Raw genomic sequence first — 13616 nt, 5'->3', positions numbered from 1 at the left:
GTTTGAGTATTTTATCTTCAGTACTGATATACCTAAAGTTTTATTACTTTTTGTTTAAAAAAACATCTGTAGAACAGAGTTTGTTGTGGTATTGTCATCTTTCTACTGTGCTTTGAAGATGCAACATAGTAAACACCTCAGTTCTTCAAATATGAAGGTTTCTTAGATGGAACTCAGCTTTTTTATGTTTTTCCTTCATAGTAAAAGAAAATCTGAAAGGAGATTTTACCTGAACAATTTAACACCATCTCCATGACAACCACCTAATTAATCGCTATCAGTCTGGCTTTGGACCTCTTCGGTGAACTGCTAGTCCCCAGCTTTATTTCACATATCTTCTGGGGTTTCTATAAAGGTCAATTATTTAGCAACAGTATTTCTTTGGCAAAAGCAGCCTTTTAATACAAGCAACAACTTTCTTTAAAAACAGCTGTAGTTTCCTCTCAGTTTTGCTTCATGCACAGTAGTAGAGAGTTTTTAGATTTTTTTTTTTGTTGTTGTGTTGGGGTTTCTTTTTCCTTTTTTTTTTTCTTTTTCTCTTTTTTATTCTGTTTGTAAGTTTTCAGTATGTATGACTGTGACCACAGTACAGTAAAGGCATTCCAAAGCTAAGTTTGGATCTATTTCTAAGTTCTAGTCAGTAAATCACTTCCCAGCGGTGTGATATTCAGTGTGAGCTAAGAGCTCAGGTAGTTACTTTGCTTCTTGGGACACATTTACAGGTCTGAGCCTCTGCTGCTACATTGCTGTAAGTATTTATTTAATTCTTGTGTAGTCATCACTACGCTATCCTCCAGTGAAAGTTTCTGCAATGTTAGAGATACTCAAAATCAATCAAGATACTTGCTGTGGTTACTGCATCATTTTTGACATTTATAAATATCTTTAGAAGGCCCATTACTGTGGCAAACAATTGTGAGCTTCTCCCTTGGACTAACGTGTCCAGTTCTGGAGTCCTAACCATAAGAAACATATGAACCTGTCGGAGTGGGTTCAGAGGAAGGCCACAAAAATGATCAGAGGGCTGGAGCACCTTTCCTGTGAAGAGAGGTTGAGAGAGTTGGGGCTGTTCAGCCTGGGGAAGAGAAGGCTCAGGGAAGACCTTATTGCAGCCTTTCAGTATTTAGAGGGAGTCTATAAGAAAAATGAGGACAGTCTTTTTAGCAAGTCCCATTGTGACAGGGCAAGGGGTAATAGTTTTAAACTAGAAGAGGTTAGATTAGGCTAGATATAAGGATGACATTTTTTTCAATGAGAATGATGAAGCTCTCAACAGGTTGCCTAGAGACACAGTAGATACTTCATCCCTGGGAATGTTCAAAGTCAGGTTGGAAAGGGCTCTGACGAACCCGATATAGTTAAAGGTGTCCATGCTCGCTGCGGGGGCGTTGGACTAGATGACCTCTCTTCCAACTCAAGCCGTTTTATGATTCTATAACAGTCTTCAGCCTGCAAACCATAAAAACATAACATCTGTAGATGGTCAGACCAATTCCCCATGTAGTTCAATATCTTGTCTTTCCTACTGGGCTGTCATAGCAGATATCTGTGATAGACCATAGGGACAGGGAAAGGATCAGATGGTGCACGATATTTTCCCCAGAACATTTTCTCCAGTCTTCAACTGTCTGTGAGTATAGAATTACAAGGCTTGGAAATAGTAAAAAGAAGAATGAAAACTGAGCCTAGGAAAGAAAAGTAATTCTCTATCCTCAGATTTCTTGACTGTTCACTGTCTCTTACATGTTAAGTATATTTATACATATAGAGTTATATATGTTATGTGCTTATTATGGGAGGAGAATAAAAAGAACAGAGTATATCTCTCACTCCTGCAGTCTCCTTTCCACTGACACGTTTAGTTCCAATCTTTAAGTTTTTCTGTCATGTCTCATGGAAGTACCAATTATTTGAAGTTCTTCCTTATATTTATACTTTGGGTGCCATACTTTTTGCAGGCAGTTCATAAGATGCCTCAGTTATGTCATATAGTTTAGTACTTATGAAAGATGAGTATCAATGTGCAGATGTAGATATAAACTTTATTGAAGATCCAAGTAGTAGAGTAAAAGGGTTATCAGGAGATTTGTGTAGAAAAGCAACAGAAGAATTCGTGTTTTGACTCAGTGTTTAATATATTGGTGAAAGTACAGAAATTCATATAATGTGCTTGTTAATACTGGTTTTGAGGTGTGCATAAAACTAAAGAAAACAAAAATGTTTAGGCAACCCCCTTATTTTTCTTCATAGCTATCAAGCCAACGAAATACATTCAGAAGGAAAAAATATACTGGGAGAGGCTAGAAATCGTTTCCTTCGTAAACTGATTCTTTACATTATTTTTTTAATCACTTTGTGGGCCTGCTGGGAAAAGTTACTATTGAAGATAATAGATATGGAAATTTCACATAATAAGTGGCTGGAGAAATAGATCTAAGTGGACATTTGGTACTTGGGATTTACATAAAACGAAACTGGGAAAGGAAACTTGCAGCAAACCCAGTACTGAGCTGGAGACAAGTTAGGCTGCAAAAGTGGCTTTGAAGATGGCAAGTGTGTTCTTTATGGTGTTAGATTATGTTTATTCTGAATCATTGTCTTTCAACTACTTGTCTGACAGTGTTACATATTTAGAATAACATAATAATGTTTTATTCTTTTTTCTCTCTATTTTTGTTTTGTTTTGTTTTATTTGTTGTGTTTGATCCTGCATGACATTCTACCAAACTGGTGCTTACGAAGATTGCTGTGTTCACTGTATCCTGGCTTGCTTGTTCTGTGAATTTCTCACCCTCTGTAACATTGTTCTGGGACAAGCATCCTGTGGCATCTGCACATCGGAGGCCTGCTGCTGTTGCTGTGGGGATGAGATGGGGGATGACTGTAACTGCCCGTGTGACATGGACTGTGGCATAATGGACGCATGTTGTGAATCTTCAGATTGCTTGGAAATCTGCATGGAATGCTGTGGGATCTGCTTCCCATCATGAAATATTTATCCCTTTTTATTCTCTATATAACTGGAGAGCTTTTCTTTAAATATATTTGAAGAAAGACAAGGTAAGATTTTCACACATTGCACTGTCAATTCCCTATATGTATTTTTTTTAAAGCAATCCTCAAATATGTATTCTAACACAAATTGTATAGTTTTGTATACGGAACTCAAGCTATGTTCCACCTTCGTTTTGACTTTGCAAGCGGAAGACTTATTGACACCACATTATAGGCCTGGTCCCTCAGGCTGTAGGAGGGCAAATCTGCCATTTGAATTGAGTAACAGGTTTTGGTCAGAGAAGAGACTACAGTGCAAAGCCTTAAGGATTTGCCTTTACTACATTAATGTTTAAATGCTTAAATGCCTCTGTGCATAACATGCCTTTACAGGCATTCTGAAAAGTCAAATGTCTTTATTTCAGTCTCTTTGGGTTGAAAGCAACTTAGCTCTGTTATTTTAAAATTCATTCAAAAGTCAGCATCAGGAATCTACTGTTGGTTTTGCTGCATTGGTCACCATGGCAATACAGCTTGTTTTGAATATCTTACTGGTTTGAGAGAGATTCCTTGTATTTTCCATTGTCAATATTGATACTATGAGAAGATTTGGCAAACTAAAGCAAATTTAAGTTTTGTCATGAATTAGAGTACCAAGATTTTGTTATCAATCAAGATAGAATAGAGAACTTCTATTTTACTTCCGTACTAATATTACTTGAAATGCTTCTTTGTAGAAAGAGACTTTAGAAATATGTGTGGACATGAAATATATCCTTAAAACTGACAGATTAACTAATAGACTAACAAATCTTCAAAATTTGGCTATAAAAGGAAAATTATTAGAAGCTAACTCAGGAATCTAAACCTATACATTAAGGGGCCCTGTCAAGTGTTTGTGGCTTTAGACCTAGTGTCATATAACATAGTATTTATTTCTTCACTATGTGAGAAAGATCTTCAGAGGATGGCAGAATTTAAACAGGCTACAAAGGCCAACTTAAAATGGATCAAGGAATTCTGTCATTGAATATATAATGTAAATGCAAAAATATTTATTCTCACATACATTTTAAGTGTTATTTTTAGACAATTGTTAAAAAAAAGGAATTTTTAAAAAGTATATGACATCCTTTAAAAATAAAAGGACTGGGATTTAAAATGTTTGGAAAATACAGTTAGGATCCAGTGGGCAACTTTTTCCTTTATTATACAATTAATATTTTTATAAAAATATTTCTCTTTGTCATTGCAGTTGAGAAATGAAATCGGTCCAGCACATAGATGGCATTCCTAGATTTAGGAAATAATGGTACCCATTTTCTCCACCATCTGCTAGTTCCTCACTTCCATTCCTGTAGCTCATTGACTTTTTTGTGTAAAATGCCTACATCTCGTGATCTCACATACTTAAACTTTCCTACCTACACTCCAGACTTTCCTTTTGTAGATTATTGGACCTCATAAATTTGGGTCTTGTTGCAAGAGTCATTGATAGACAATAGCAAATTTCTGCTGAGTGAATTTACCGTACATGTCTCTTTCCACTGTAGTGAATTCAATTTATGCAAATGTGACAAGCTAAAGATCACAGGAATGTGAAGCTAAGTCAACAAATGGTCTGATATTAACCAAAGCTTCTCCCTGTGAACACTGACTAGTAGTGCCTACTACTGCAAGTTATCAGTGAAGGTAACATAGCCAAATCCTCAACTATACTAGGAAGCTGAGAAGTATTACATTTTATCTTAACATATGCAATATTGTGGTGTATTATGATATAATGCAGATTTTACTCACAGGGTTTCTCACCTGTTTTTTTGATAGTTACAACAAGAATTGATCTTACCGTGGGTTTTTTTCCCCACGTATTGGACCAAATTCAGATCTGTGTTGCATAAAGTACATTTCCATTACTGTCAGAATTTTTTTATTGGTTTAGCTCCATCTAAAGAGCAAAAAGATATTATGGTAATAGGCAGGCTAATAAGGAATTGTATAGTTAAACTGATAAATTCCCAGAGCTCAGAATCAGGCCCATGGGGCTCAATTATGACTCCTAAAAGTCTAAACTACATTGGGAAGGGGGAAAAGGTGCCTTGGTTGAGTGGCAGTGCCTGGAGGCATTTTGCCTTTGTAAGGCATAATGCCTCTGGGGAAATTGGGGGCATCACAGCGAGCACTGGGACTCGATGCACCTTGGAAAAAGTCTAGGTGGTGCTTCACCCATCCTAGGTCTATGGTTGACAACTCTGATGGTGGGACATGCTCCCTGGGGCTAGGCAGCACCGTGAAACGTCCTTCGTCATGTCCTGGTCACAGCGGAGGTGAATTATGGTTGTTTCTTTTCTGATAGTGCTTTCTGGAACAAGGAAGAGAACTTCCAGTCTGCTGTCCTGCCCCAATGTCCATGCCCACTTCCAGTTTTGTGCTTAGAAAACTGCACCTTTGCCTTTAGTAAATAATCAATGTTAGTAAAAATTACTTTTACCACAGTATGATATTGTTTTAAAGAAAGGAAAAATTCCAACCTAGGGAGTCCTTTTTCTGTATAAAAGTTTAGCTATACAGTTTGCTCTGCACAAACCCTTGTTTCTACTTACAGGAATTCAGAGGGGTTTTTGATTTATTGAAATGAGGAAAACCTGGGACATGTACTTGCTGTTAAGCATTCACTTCCAGTATTTTTAAATTACAAATAATAATCATAAGAACTTTGTTCATGCATAGATGCATATGTGTACAGATTCTCTCTCTCTCATACACACATGCACATATGCAGATATATTATTTCTTTTCCTACTTCATTTGTGAAATGCACGGAAGTGAAAATAGTGTTTATTAACCCTCCTGGTGATTAGAAGTGTCAAAGTATTACAGACATTTGAAAAAAAAAGTTGTGTGAATTGTTTGACATTTAAATGTAATCTGCTACTGTGTGTCATAGAGATATTAGCACTTTTGTAAAATGTATCTTTGAAGCAAGAAATATTAGTATGTAGTTTAAGGAATTCTTTTCTATATTTATATTCTTCTGTTTTGTAATTTTCACTATATAGGCAATCTTGTAAGCACCCCGTGTAATTAAAACAAGCAGAATTAGGGGTCAAATGTGAAAATACAGTTTAAATGAAATAAAAACATCAGAACTTAACTGTCTATTTTATAATAAGTCTTGTGAACTTGTACAGTGTCTCAGTATATAGTTCTGCAAACTGGTCCATTTGAAAAAAATAGTAACTTGCTATTTGTATGTTCTATCAACTGGATGTGCTATTCTCAAACACTATTTTGAAATAAAGATCTTTATTTTGAAACTTTGGGATATCTTCTTCATGTGGTCTTGTCCTGTTACTCTTCTGAATGATAATTTAATATCCTATTTGTGATTTTTTTTTCTCCCTGTTATAACACTTCCTGAAGGCTTTGGCCTTTGGGTAATTTGCACTGAGGGTGAGCCAGTGTATGTGAGTTGTCTTACAGATGGAGGTAAACCAGCTCAGGTGATAGAAGCTGTGCTAAAATGACTCTCCAAAAGTAAAAATGTTTGTCATTAACGAGGGAAATTCATTCCTTAGTGAAATTGTATTAATGAGGTGAAATTCCAGTAATGATTAAATTTGATCAAAACGAAAATTGCTTTAGTGTACCAGCAGCAAGAGTCTTCAGTTTACTAAAACCAAGATGAGCAAGAGTGTAGTTGCTCCACACTATTGCAGCAGACTGATATTAAGGTCTAACGGTCTATGTGGCCTGTAAAGCAAAGGCTTACATGCAGTAACAGCATTTTAAAGTAAGGCATATTTTTTAAAAAGTCAGTTAAGCACACACAGCTGTGTGTTTCAGCTGTGATTTAAGCAAAGTTTTTTTTCGTGTTGGCTCTTAAGCTGAATGTGAACATGCTTATCCTACTTTAATAGTGCAGGAACTGCATGCTTTCAGTCTTATGCAGTAATTTTTTCTGTGTCTGTTTTAAATTTGTTGAATGTTCTACCATGCCTGTGGATATGTGGGCCTTTAGAGGTAAGACGTTAGAACTGACATAAATTGTGCTTTAGTGTGCACTGTGAATTCTCACCATTGAAACTGTGACAAAATAATAATTTAAGAGAACTATTAAATACATAGACAGATAGTACCATTTGAAACTTAGTGTTCTAGCCAGTATCCATAATACATCATATTTCTAGGAAAAAAAAATGGCTTCTGTGAAGAATGATCAGGAACTTTTGGGAGCTTTTGGATTGAATAATGGCTTTATTTCAGCTATATTATTTATGTTAAGAACTGTTTCTTGAGTTTGATGGGACGTTGTTTATACAATATTCTAAATTAGAAACTTCTGAGCTGTTCACACGTTAAAAAAAAAAGAAAAAGCCTTGATGATTGCAATGTTTTATGTGTGTTCTTGGAGAGCAATGCCAATTATATTGACATATTCCAACAGTAAAGCTCCTTTTGTCAACACTCATGTGACTTTCTGAAAGTCATTGGGTAGAATATGGAATGGATCCTATACCTGAGATCTTACTCTTTCTTCCAAAACTAAATTAAAGATTAGAGAAATAGGCCCTCTATGTCTTCTCTCTGTATATATATGTGCTTACACCATGTGTTGGAAGACTTCAGATAGTGTTGATGGTGACAACAGTAGTTCTAAAATCCTACAGGCATTAATCTCACTTTTTTTTCATACCTTCAAACCCTTCTGCCAGTTCTTACCACTTCCAAAGAGAACAAGGGGACCTTAACTCAATTTTAGTATCAGGATATTGAAAGAAGCCCAATATAAATAATATCCTGAGCCCACTTTAATGATGTACATACTCACTGTGCTCAGTATAGTCAGATACATAATTGATTGCATGCATAAAATTCAGCCATCTCATAAGCACTTGTTTATGCTATTTACCAGTGATTTGGTGCTACTGATATAAAAGGATGGCCTTTCTCTTGTTTAAGAGTCCTTGATATGGTGTTGGAAAGAGAAATTTCTGTGAATTGCCATGCTGCAAACCAGGCAGATGTTGAGTTTGGTTAGGTGATCTTAATCTCTATATGGTTTTTAGTGTATCAGTTCACCTCACTTAATAAAAACCTTACATACAATCCTATTTGCCTCCTTTATGTATGTATATTATAGCAATTGTTAGTGCATTATCATTCAATACTCATAAAAATGGGATGTTATGTGAAGGATTGTATAATACCTTTTGTACCTTTAATAGTATCTTACTAATTTTTATTCTGATATGCATGTGCTATTTTAACTGACAAAATACTCCAGTATAATTGAGGCTCTTTATATCATCTCAGTGGGGTATGTAATTGGTGCCCAAGCACTATATAATTCCTCTTCAATCAGTGGTGTAGGCTTCTGCAATTTGCCTCATCTCTGAGTTGCACAAGTGACCACACTGTGAATACGCTGTACTTCAACTGTATGTGTTTCAAATTACAATCTTTTTCCACAATGCCTACCTTTGTTTCTTTCACTTTATCACAAGATAGCTTGTTTTGTTTTGTTTTGTTTTAAAATGCTTTCACTATGGAGGTCTACAACAATACCAAGATGTATGTTACATTTCAAATAATTTCTTCATCTTTTCTATGTTCACTGTTATAAGCATCTCCTAGTTGAACTTACTTGTGAAAGTGATATCACTGAAGCTTTGGAATATCTCTAAGAAACAGTGGTTTATATTTGAATATATGCAGTTAGAACTATGTTGATACTGTCTTGCTCATTGAAACAAAGAACTAAAAGGCCTGTTGAGATGGACTTTGCAGAGTCTTGCACAGTTCCAGTCTTCAGAATAGTTTTACTCACAAGAATAAGACCAATCTAAACATTAGTTTAAAGTTAATACTTTTTACAGTGGCATTTGTATGCTACCTTTCAGATTCTGTGCATTTCAGTTAATGAAGACTAAAAAGAACAGGCAGGGAAAAGGAAATATATTAAACAACATGGGTTTGCTGCTCCTCCCTAGGACATGCAACTCCACTCATCTGTTTCTTCATGTGAGGATAAGACACCTTGATTACATATTTAATGTAGACTAACAGCAGTGGTTCAGAATCCACAATAACTTCAAGGTCATTATTAGTGTGTGAAGGATAAAGGGAAATACGGTGCAGGAATTTCACTACTGTTGACAACTGCTATTTCTGCATCAGTAATCTGCTTTGTAACTACCAAGCTTTCATGAGGTTAAGTTTGAGAAACCTATAAAATTATAAGAAAATTATTTATATTCAGTCTTGTTTCTTCAGAAAGAGTAATTTGATATATTTATACAATTACATTTTAGTAAACTATGCCAGCTTGACTGTAACACATATTCTGGTAAAAGTACATTAAACAGCAGTCCAAAAGCAATTTAGCTGCTGAAGGCATTATTTTCTATCTAATTATTCACAAATTAATGAATAAAATTAAATTCCAATCACTGAAAAAATGAAGCAATGGTGAGAATCAGAACTACAGATTAGTTAAAGCTATGCAATTCATAACAGAATTAAAGCTTTCTTTTATTCAAATTCAATGCTTAAAAAAAGAACAAATCCATCATCTTGAAATTTGACTTGTAGCTTGACATTAAAAATAATATGAGTAGAATTTTCAGTGGGGTAAGCACAAAACTAGTTCAAGTAGTGTCACTCTCAATTAATGTACTCAGGTGGTGCGCCCATTAAAATTCCCACTTGTGGGTTCAGCTCTCTATGCAAATGGGGTCATTACCTGGAGAATTTAATTGGGTGTGACACTGGGAGTAGGAATTTTCCTTTCAAAATAAACCCACTTGCACACATTTTCACTAGAAATTTGATTGTTACATATACTTCATATTGTTTGGCTCTATAAATATTTACCAAAATTGAGAATGTCTTCACTTATTTATTTTTTCACAGGTGATTTGTTATGCATCAAAATGATTTTTGAATCATTCCATGTATTGTATATGCAAGTCTTGTTAGAAAAACCTGTGATGAAGATGTATTTTTTGAAGTTAAAATTATACTTTTACATTTCAAAATACTAATTTTTATAACATCTGAAAGCAGAACTGTAGTATTTCTGAGGTATAGGCATATGTAAATGAAAAAAGGCTATATCATACTAAGCTTACATCTCGCACATTGTTTGGAAAGGATAAAAACATACTGTGTTTCTGAGTAATGCCTACTTCCAACTTGTGCTGGAAATTACTTTGCAGAATATTTGTAAAAATAAGGCTAATACCAAAAAGGTATTAATTCCAAAATGCAAACACATATTATGAAAACACACAAGTACATGATTAGAACTAAGTCCTCAGGAACATCTAGTTCAGCAGTCTAAGCTGAAACAGTGTCTAAAAAAGTGTTCTTGAAAACCTCTGATGAAAGGAATTTGGGACACACTAGAAACAGTAGGCACAGATGCTCTTGTAAGTAGTCTTAGAGATAGAAACCTTTTTTCTAACATCCCATTTAATCTTATTTTCATTTTTGCAAGTAAGACTGATGAATCTGTGTTGTATTCCCTGTGGTTGTGTAGAACAATCACCATTCTCTTGTAATAACCTTTCATATATTAACCTTTTATATAGTTTGTTGACTCCTGCATGGTTTTCTCTTACCTAATCCAGAGAAATCCAGTCTGGTTTCGTCAACCTATCTTCTTCAACATGGCATTCATTTCAGGCATTATAGACTGTATTACCTGTGCTTCTCATTTCTAAGTATCTCAAGACTGAAGGACAACTTGTGAAGGGACTTTACTAATGAGAAACATAGGTCTTGGGTAGTGTGTTGAGGTAAGAACTGTATTAATGACTGTAAAATGAACGGCACATTTCTGTGACAAGAATGTCGACAGAACTTCAGTTCCACTTTTAACTTCTGTAAAGGAAATGGTCAAAAGACTCACCTTCATGATTTTCTCCAAAAAAACTTGATTTTCATGGGGCTTAAAAAATTTCCAGAGTGAGGCCCTGCAGGCGTTCACTTAGCAAACAAATGAATCTACCATGTCATTAAAGCCCTCTGCTTACAAATCCAGCATTCTCCATGTTTTCACTAAAACTTTCTGTCCAGTTCTATTGGTTCTTATTGCTTCTTTGATGCTTAAAACATATTTATCTATGAAAGAAAACCCTGCCACTAATGAGTGGTATTTTGCCTGTCAAACTTACCTTCAGCTTTGTTTTACAATATAGTTTTACAACATAATTTTAAAATACAGTTTTAAGACCTTAGGAAGAGTGGATTTTAATAAAACCAAACTGAATTTCAAAAGGGTGATGCCACCTTCCTACACTTCATGTTCAAAAATGGTAATTAGAATTTGGAGAAAGCTCATTTTATTCATATGGAAAATGACTGTAAGGATGGTCTGGTAGTAGTAATAAAGTATTGAAGAAGTACTGATGCATGTCAATATAGTTTCATGGGAAATACTTTTCAATTATTAATCACTGAGAATAAAACTTAGGCTGATAAGAATAATTGTGTTGTATACTTGGGTTCTTAACATAGTTGACCTAGGACTGAAATGACATCTTGATTTGCAAGATTGTACATTAATATCTCCTGATAGTTTGTAAAAAAGTAACTGATAGGTCTTAAACAGTAGTTGTCAAATGAAATAATTGTTAAAAAGGGTGATTTTAGAGAGCTTCTGCAGAAATTGGTACTCTACCTGCCAATCTTCAACATTTTCATCAATGATCTGGAAACGCTTCTAGCAGAATTTGTAGATGAATCAATAGTTAATGGAACAGTAAATCAAATGTATTTTTACAAGGTGCTTATGAATAACAATCTGGACCTAGCAGGATGAACCTCTGTGGAGAAAAAGGTTTTTCTCATGCTATGAAAGGGAAAAGTAATATTTAGTTTGTAAAAAAAAAAAAAAAAAAAAAAATTAAACATTGAAAAGATTTGAGAATCATAATGAAGAAGGTACTGAACAATAGCTTTCATTTGAAATGATGTGGCCTTTCCTGGTGACCTTTTGATTTTAAATAGGTAATGTAGTGAGTGGAAGCAAGAAAGAGAGTGTGCTTAGGTAAGCAGGTTCAGAACACTGCTTTCTGAACTTCACGTTTTGAAAACGACTAAAAGTCCTGAACAGAGCCACAAAAATTCCTTGGAGACATAAAACTGATTTAAAATTAGACAATCTCACAGCCTATTCTAGTCAGTTTATCCAGCAGAAGACTGAGATGTGACTTCATCAGTCTGTGCTGGTATCTTCACAGGCACAAATTACTGTAGTCTGATGCTTTTTGTATTTCACCAGAGAGACACGGAAAGAACTAAAATCTAAACTCAAATAAAAATTTATGTAAAACCTCTTACTTGAGTGTAACTGTGAAGATAAGAAAGAGCAGAACAAAGTACTAAATGCATCATTTGTTTACCCACCTCCTAATGGTCTTACCTCACAACTAATTACTTTTCTGAAAGATGTTCTTTCCTTTAGAGGGATGTGTGTATATATATATACACATATATACATACAGTTATATATAGCATATATAGATTTAAAAAGCATATAAAATCAATAAACATTTGTATGAGTGGAATTTTATTTCCTATTGTATTAGGTTAGATGAGGTAGGTGTAGTAATACCTCACGGATTTGTTTTGTAGTGGCAGTAGTAGATTATTTTGATCATTTAAATGGAGTTCATAGAATCCTTATTTCTGTCAAACACTGAAAGGAACAGAAGGAAATGTTTTTCCATAAAATTTTCATTGGCATAATATATATATTCTCTAGGTACATAAGAAAAGTGGCAGTATTCTAGGTTGTTTATCACCTGTATTCAGAGAGATTATCTAATGAGGAAATTACTTTTTCTGACCTGTGCTCTCTGCAAGTAAAATATGTGAGTCAGATAAGGGAGGGACAGGTTTTCTGGGTCTACAAGGTGGTTTGCTCTTTGACTGTCTTCCTGTACCAGGCTCTATAACGTCTCTGTTGGTGAGTTGTTTTATTCCATTTCCTTACCCTTACTGGTGGGAGCATAAGAAGTGTCAGTATCTATTGAAATGTACCTCAAATGTACTTTTTTGGCTAGTGCAGGATCTTCACAACACAGAGATGTACGTCCTAACTCTTAGTAGCTGTCTGGGGCAACATGACTGAGATGTTTCCCATACCGATATTTAAATATAGTGAATGTAGGTTATAGTTCTGGGCTAGTAATTCAAATAAAGGTTATTTTCTATTGCAAAAATATCAAACACATTAAATGTTAATTTTAAAAGCATAGTTAAATTGAAGTCTAAAAATATATTTCCAGTTGGATGAATCCCCTGTAAAACAAACATCATAGATAAAAAGTGAGTTTACCTAGTATAAACAAGTTAATAAAATGGGCTGTGAGAGGAAGATGAACAGCAATGTTAAGATAAATAGTCCACTCATACCAAAATAAAGCATGAAAGTTCATCTCTGATATAGAAGTTTATGAAAAAATTTGCAAGACAAAATGCATTCTAGTGTATTAAACAAAGGACCACTGGGATTTAATGCCTTGATAGTTGTCAGTAGTCTCACCATAATAATGACAAATCAACTCTGAAATGTTAAAAGAGCAAAAAAAGCAGAGATAGAAGGTCCAGTT

The 13616-nt window shown here is 34.7% G+C and overlaps 1 protein-coding gene across 4 annotated transcripts in view; it reads left to right on the top strand.

Annotated features, from left to right (window-relative positions):
• Positions 1-6305, top strand: part of MDFIC (MyoD family inhibitor domain containing) — a 52579-nt gene extending 46274 nt beyond the window's left edge. For 3 of the 4 annotated variants that reach the window (XM_054399455.1, XM_054399452.1, XM_054399453.1), the window contains one exon: positions 2743-6305. In XM_054399455.1, coding sequence (XP_054255430.1) covers positions 2743-2990 — 248 coding nt within the window. In that variant the 3' untranslated portion in view covers positions 2991-6305. The remainder of the gene's footprint in view (positions 1-2742) is intronic. The other variant, XR_008489505.1, reaches the window with a different exon arrangement.
• Positions 6306-13616: the final 7311 nt, after the last annotated feature.

Source organism: Indicator indicator, chromosome 3, assembly GCF_027791375.1.
Source record: "Indicator indicator isolate 239-I01 chromosome 3, UM_Iind_1.1, whole genome shotgun sequence".
In the NCBI taxonomy this organism is placed as follows: domain Eukaryota; kingdom Metazoa; phylum Chordata; class Aves; order Piciformes; family Indicatoridae; genus Indicator; species Indicator indicator.
This window is presented reverse-complemented; position numbering and strand designations above follow the sequence as displayed.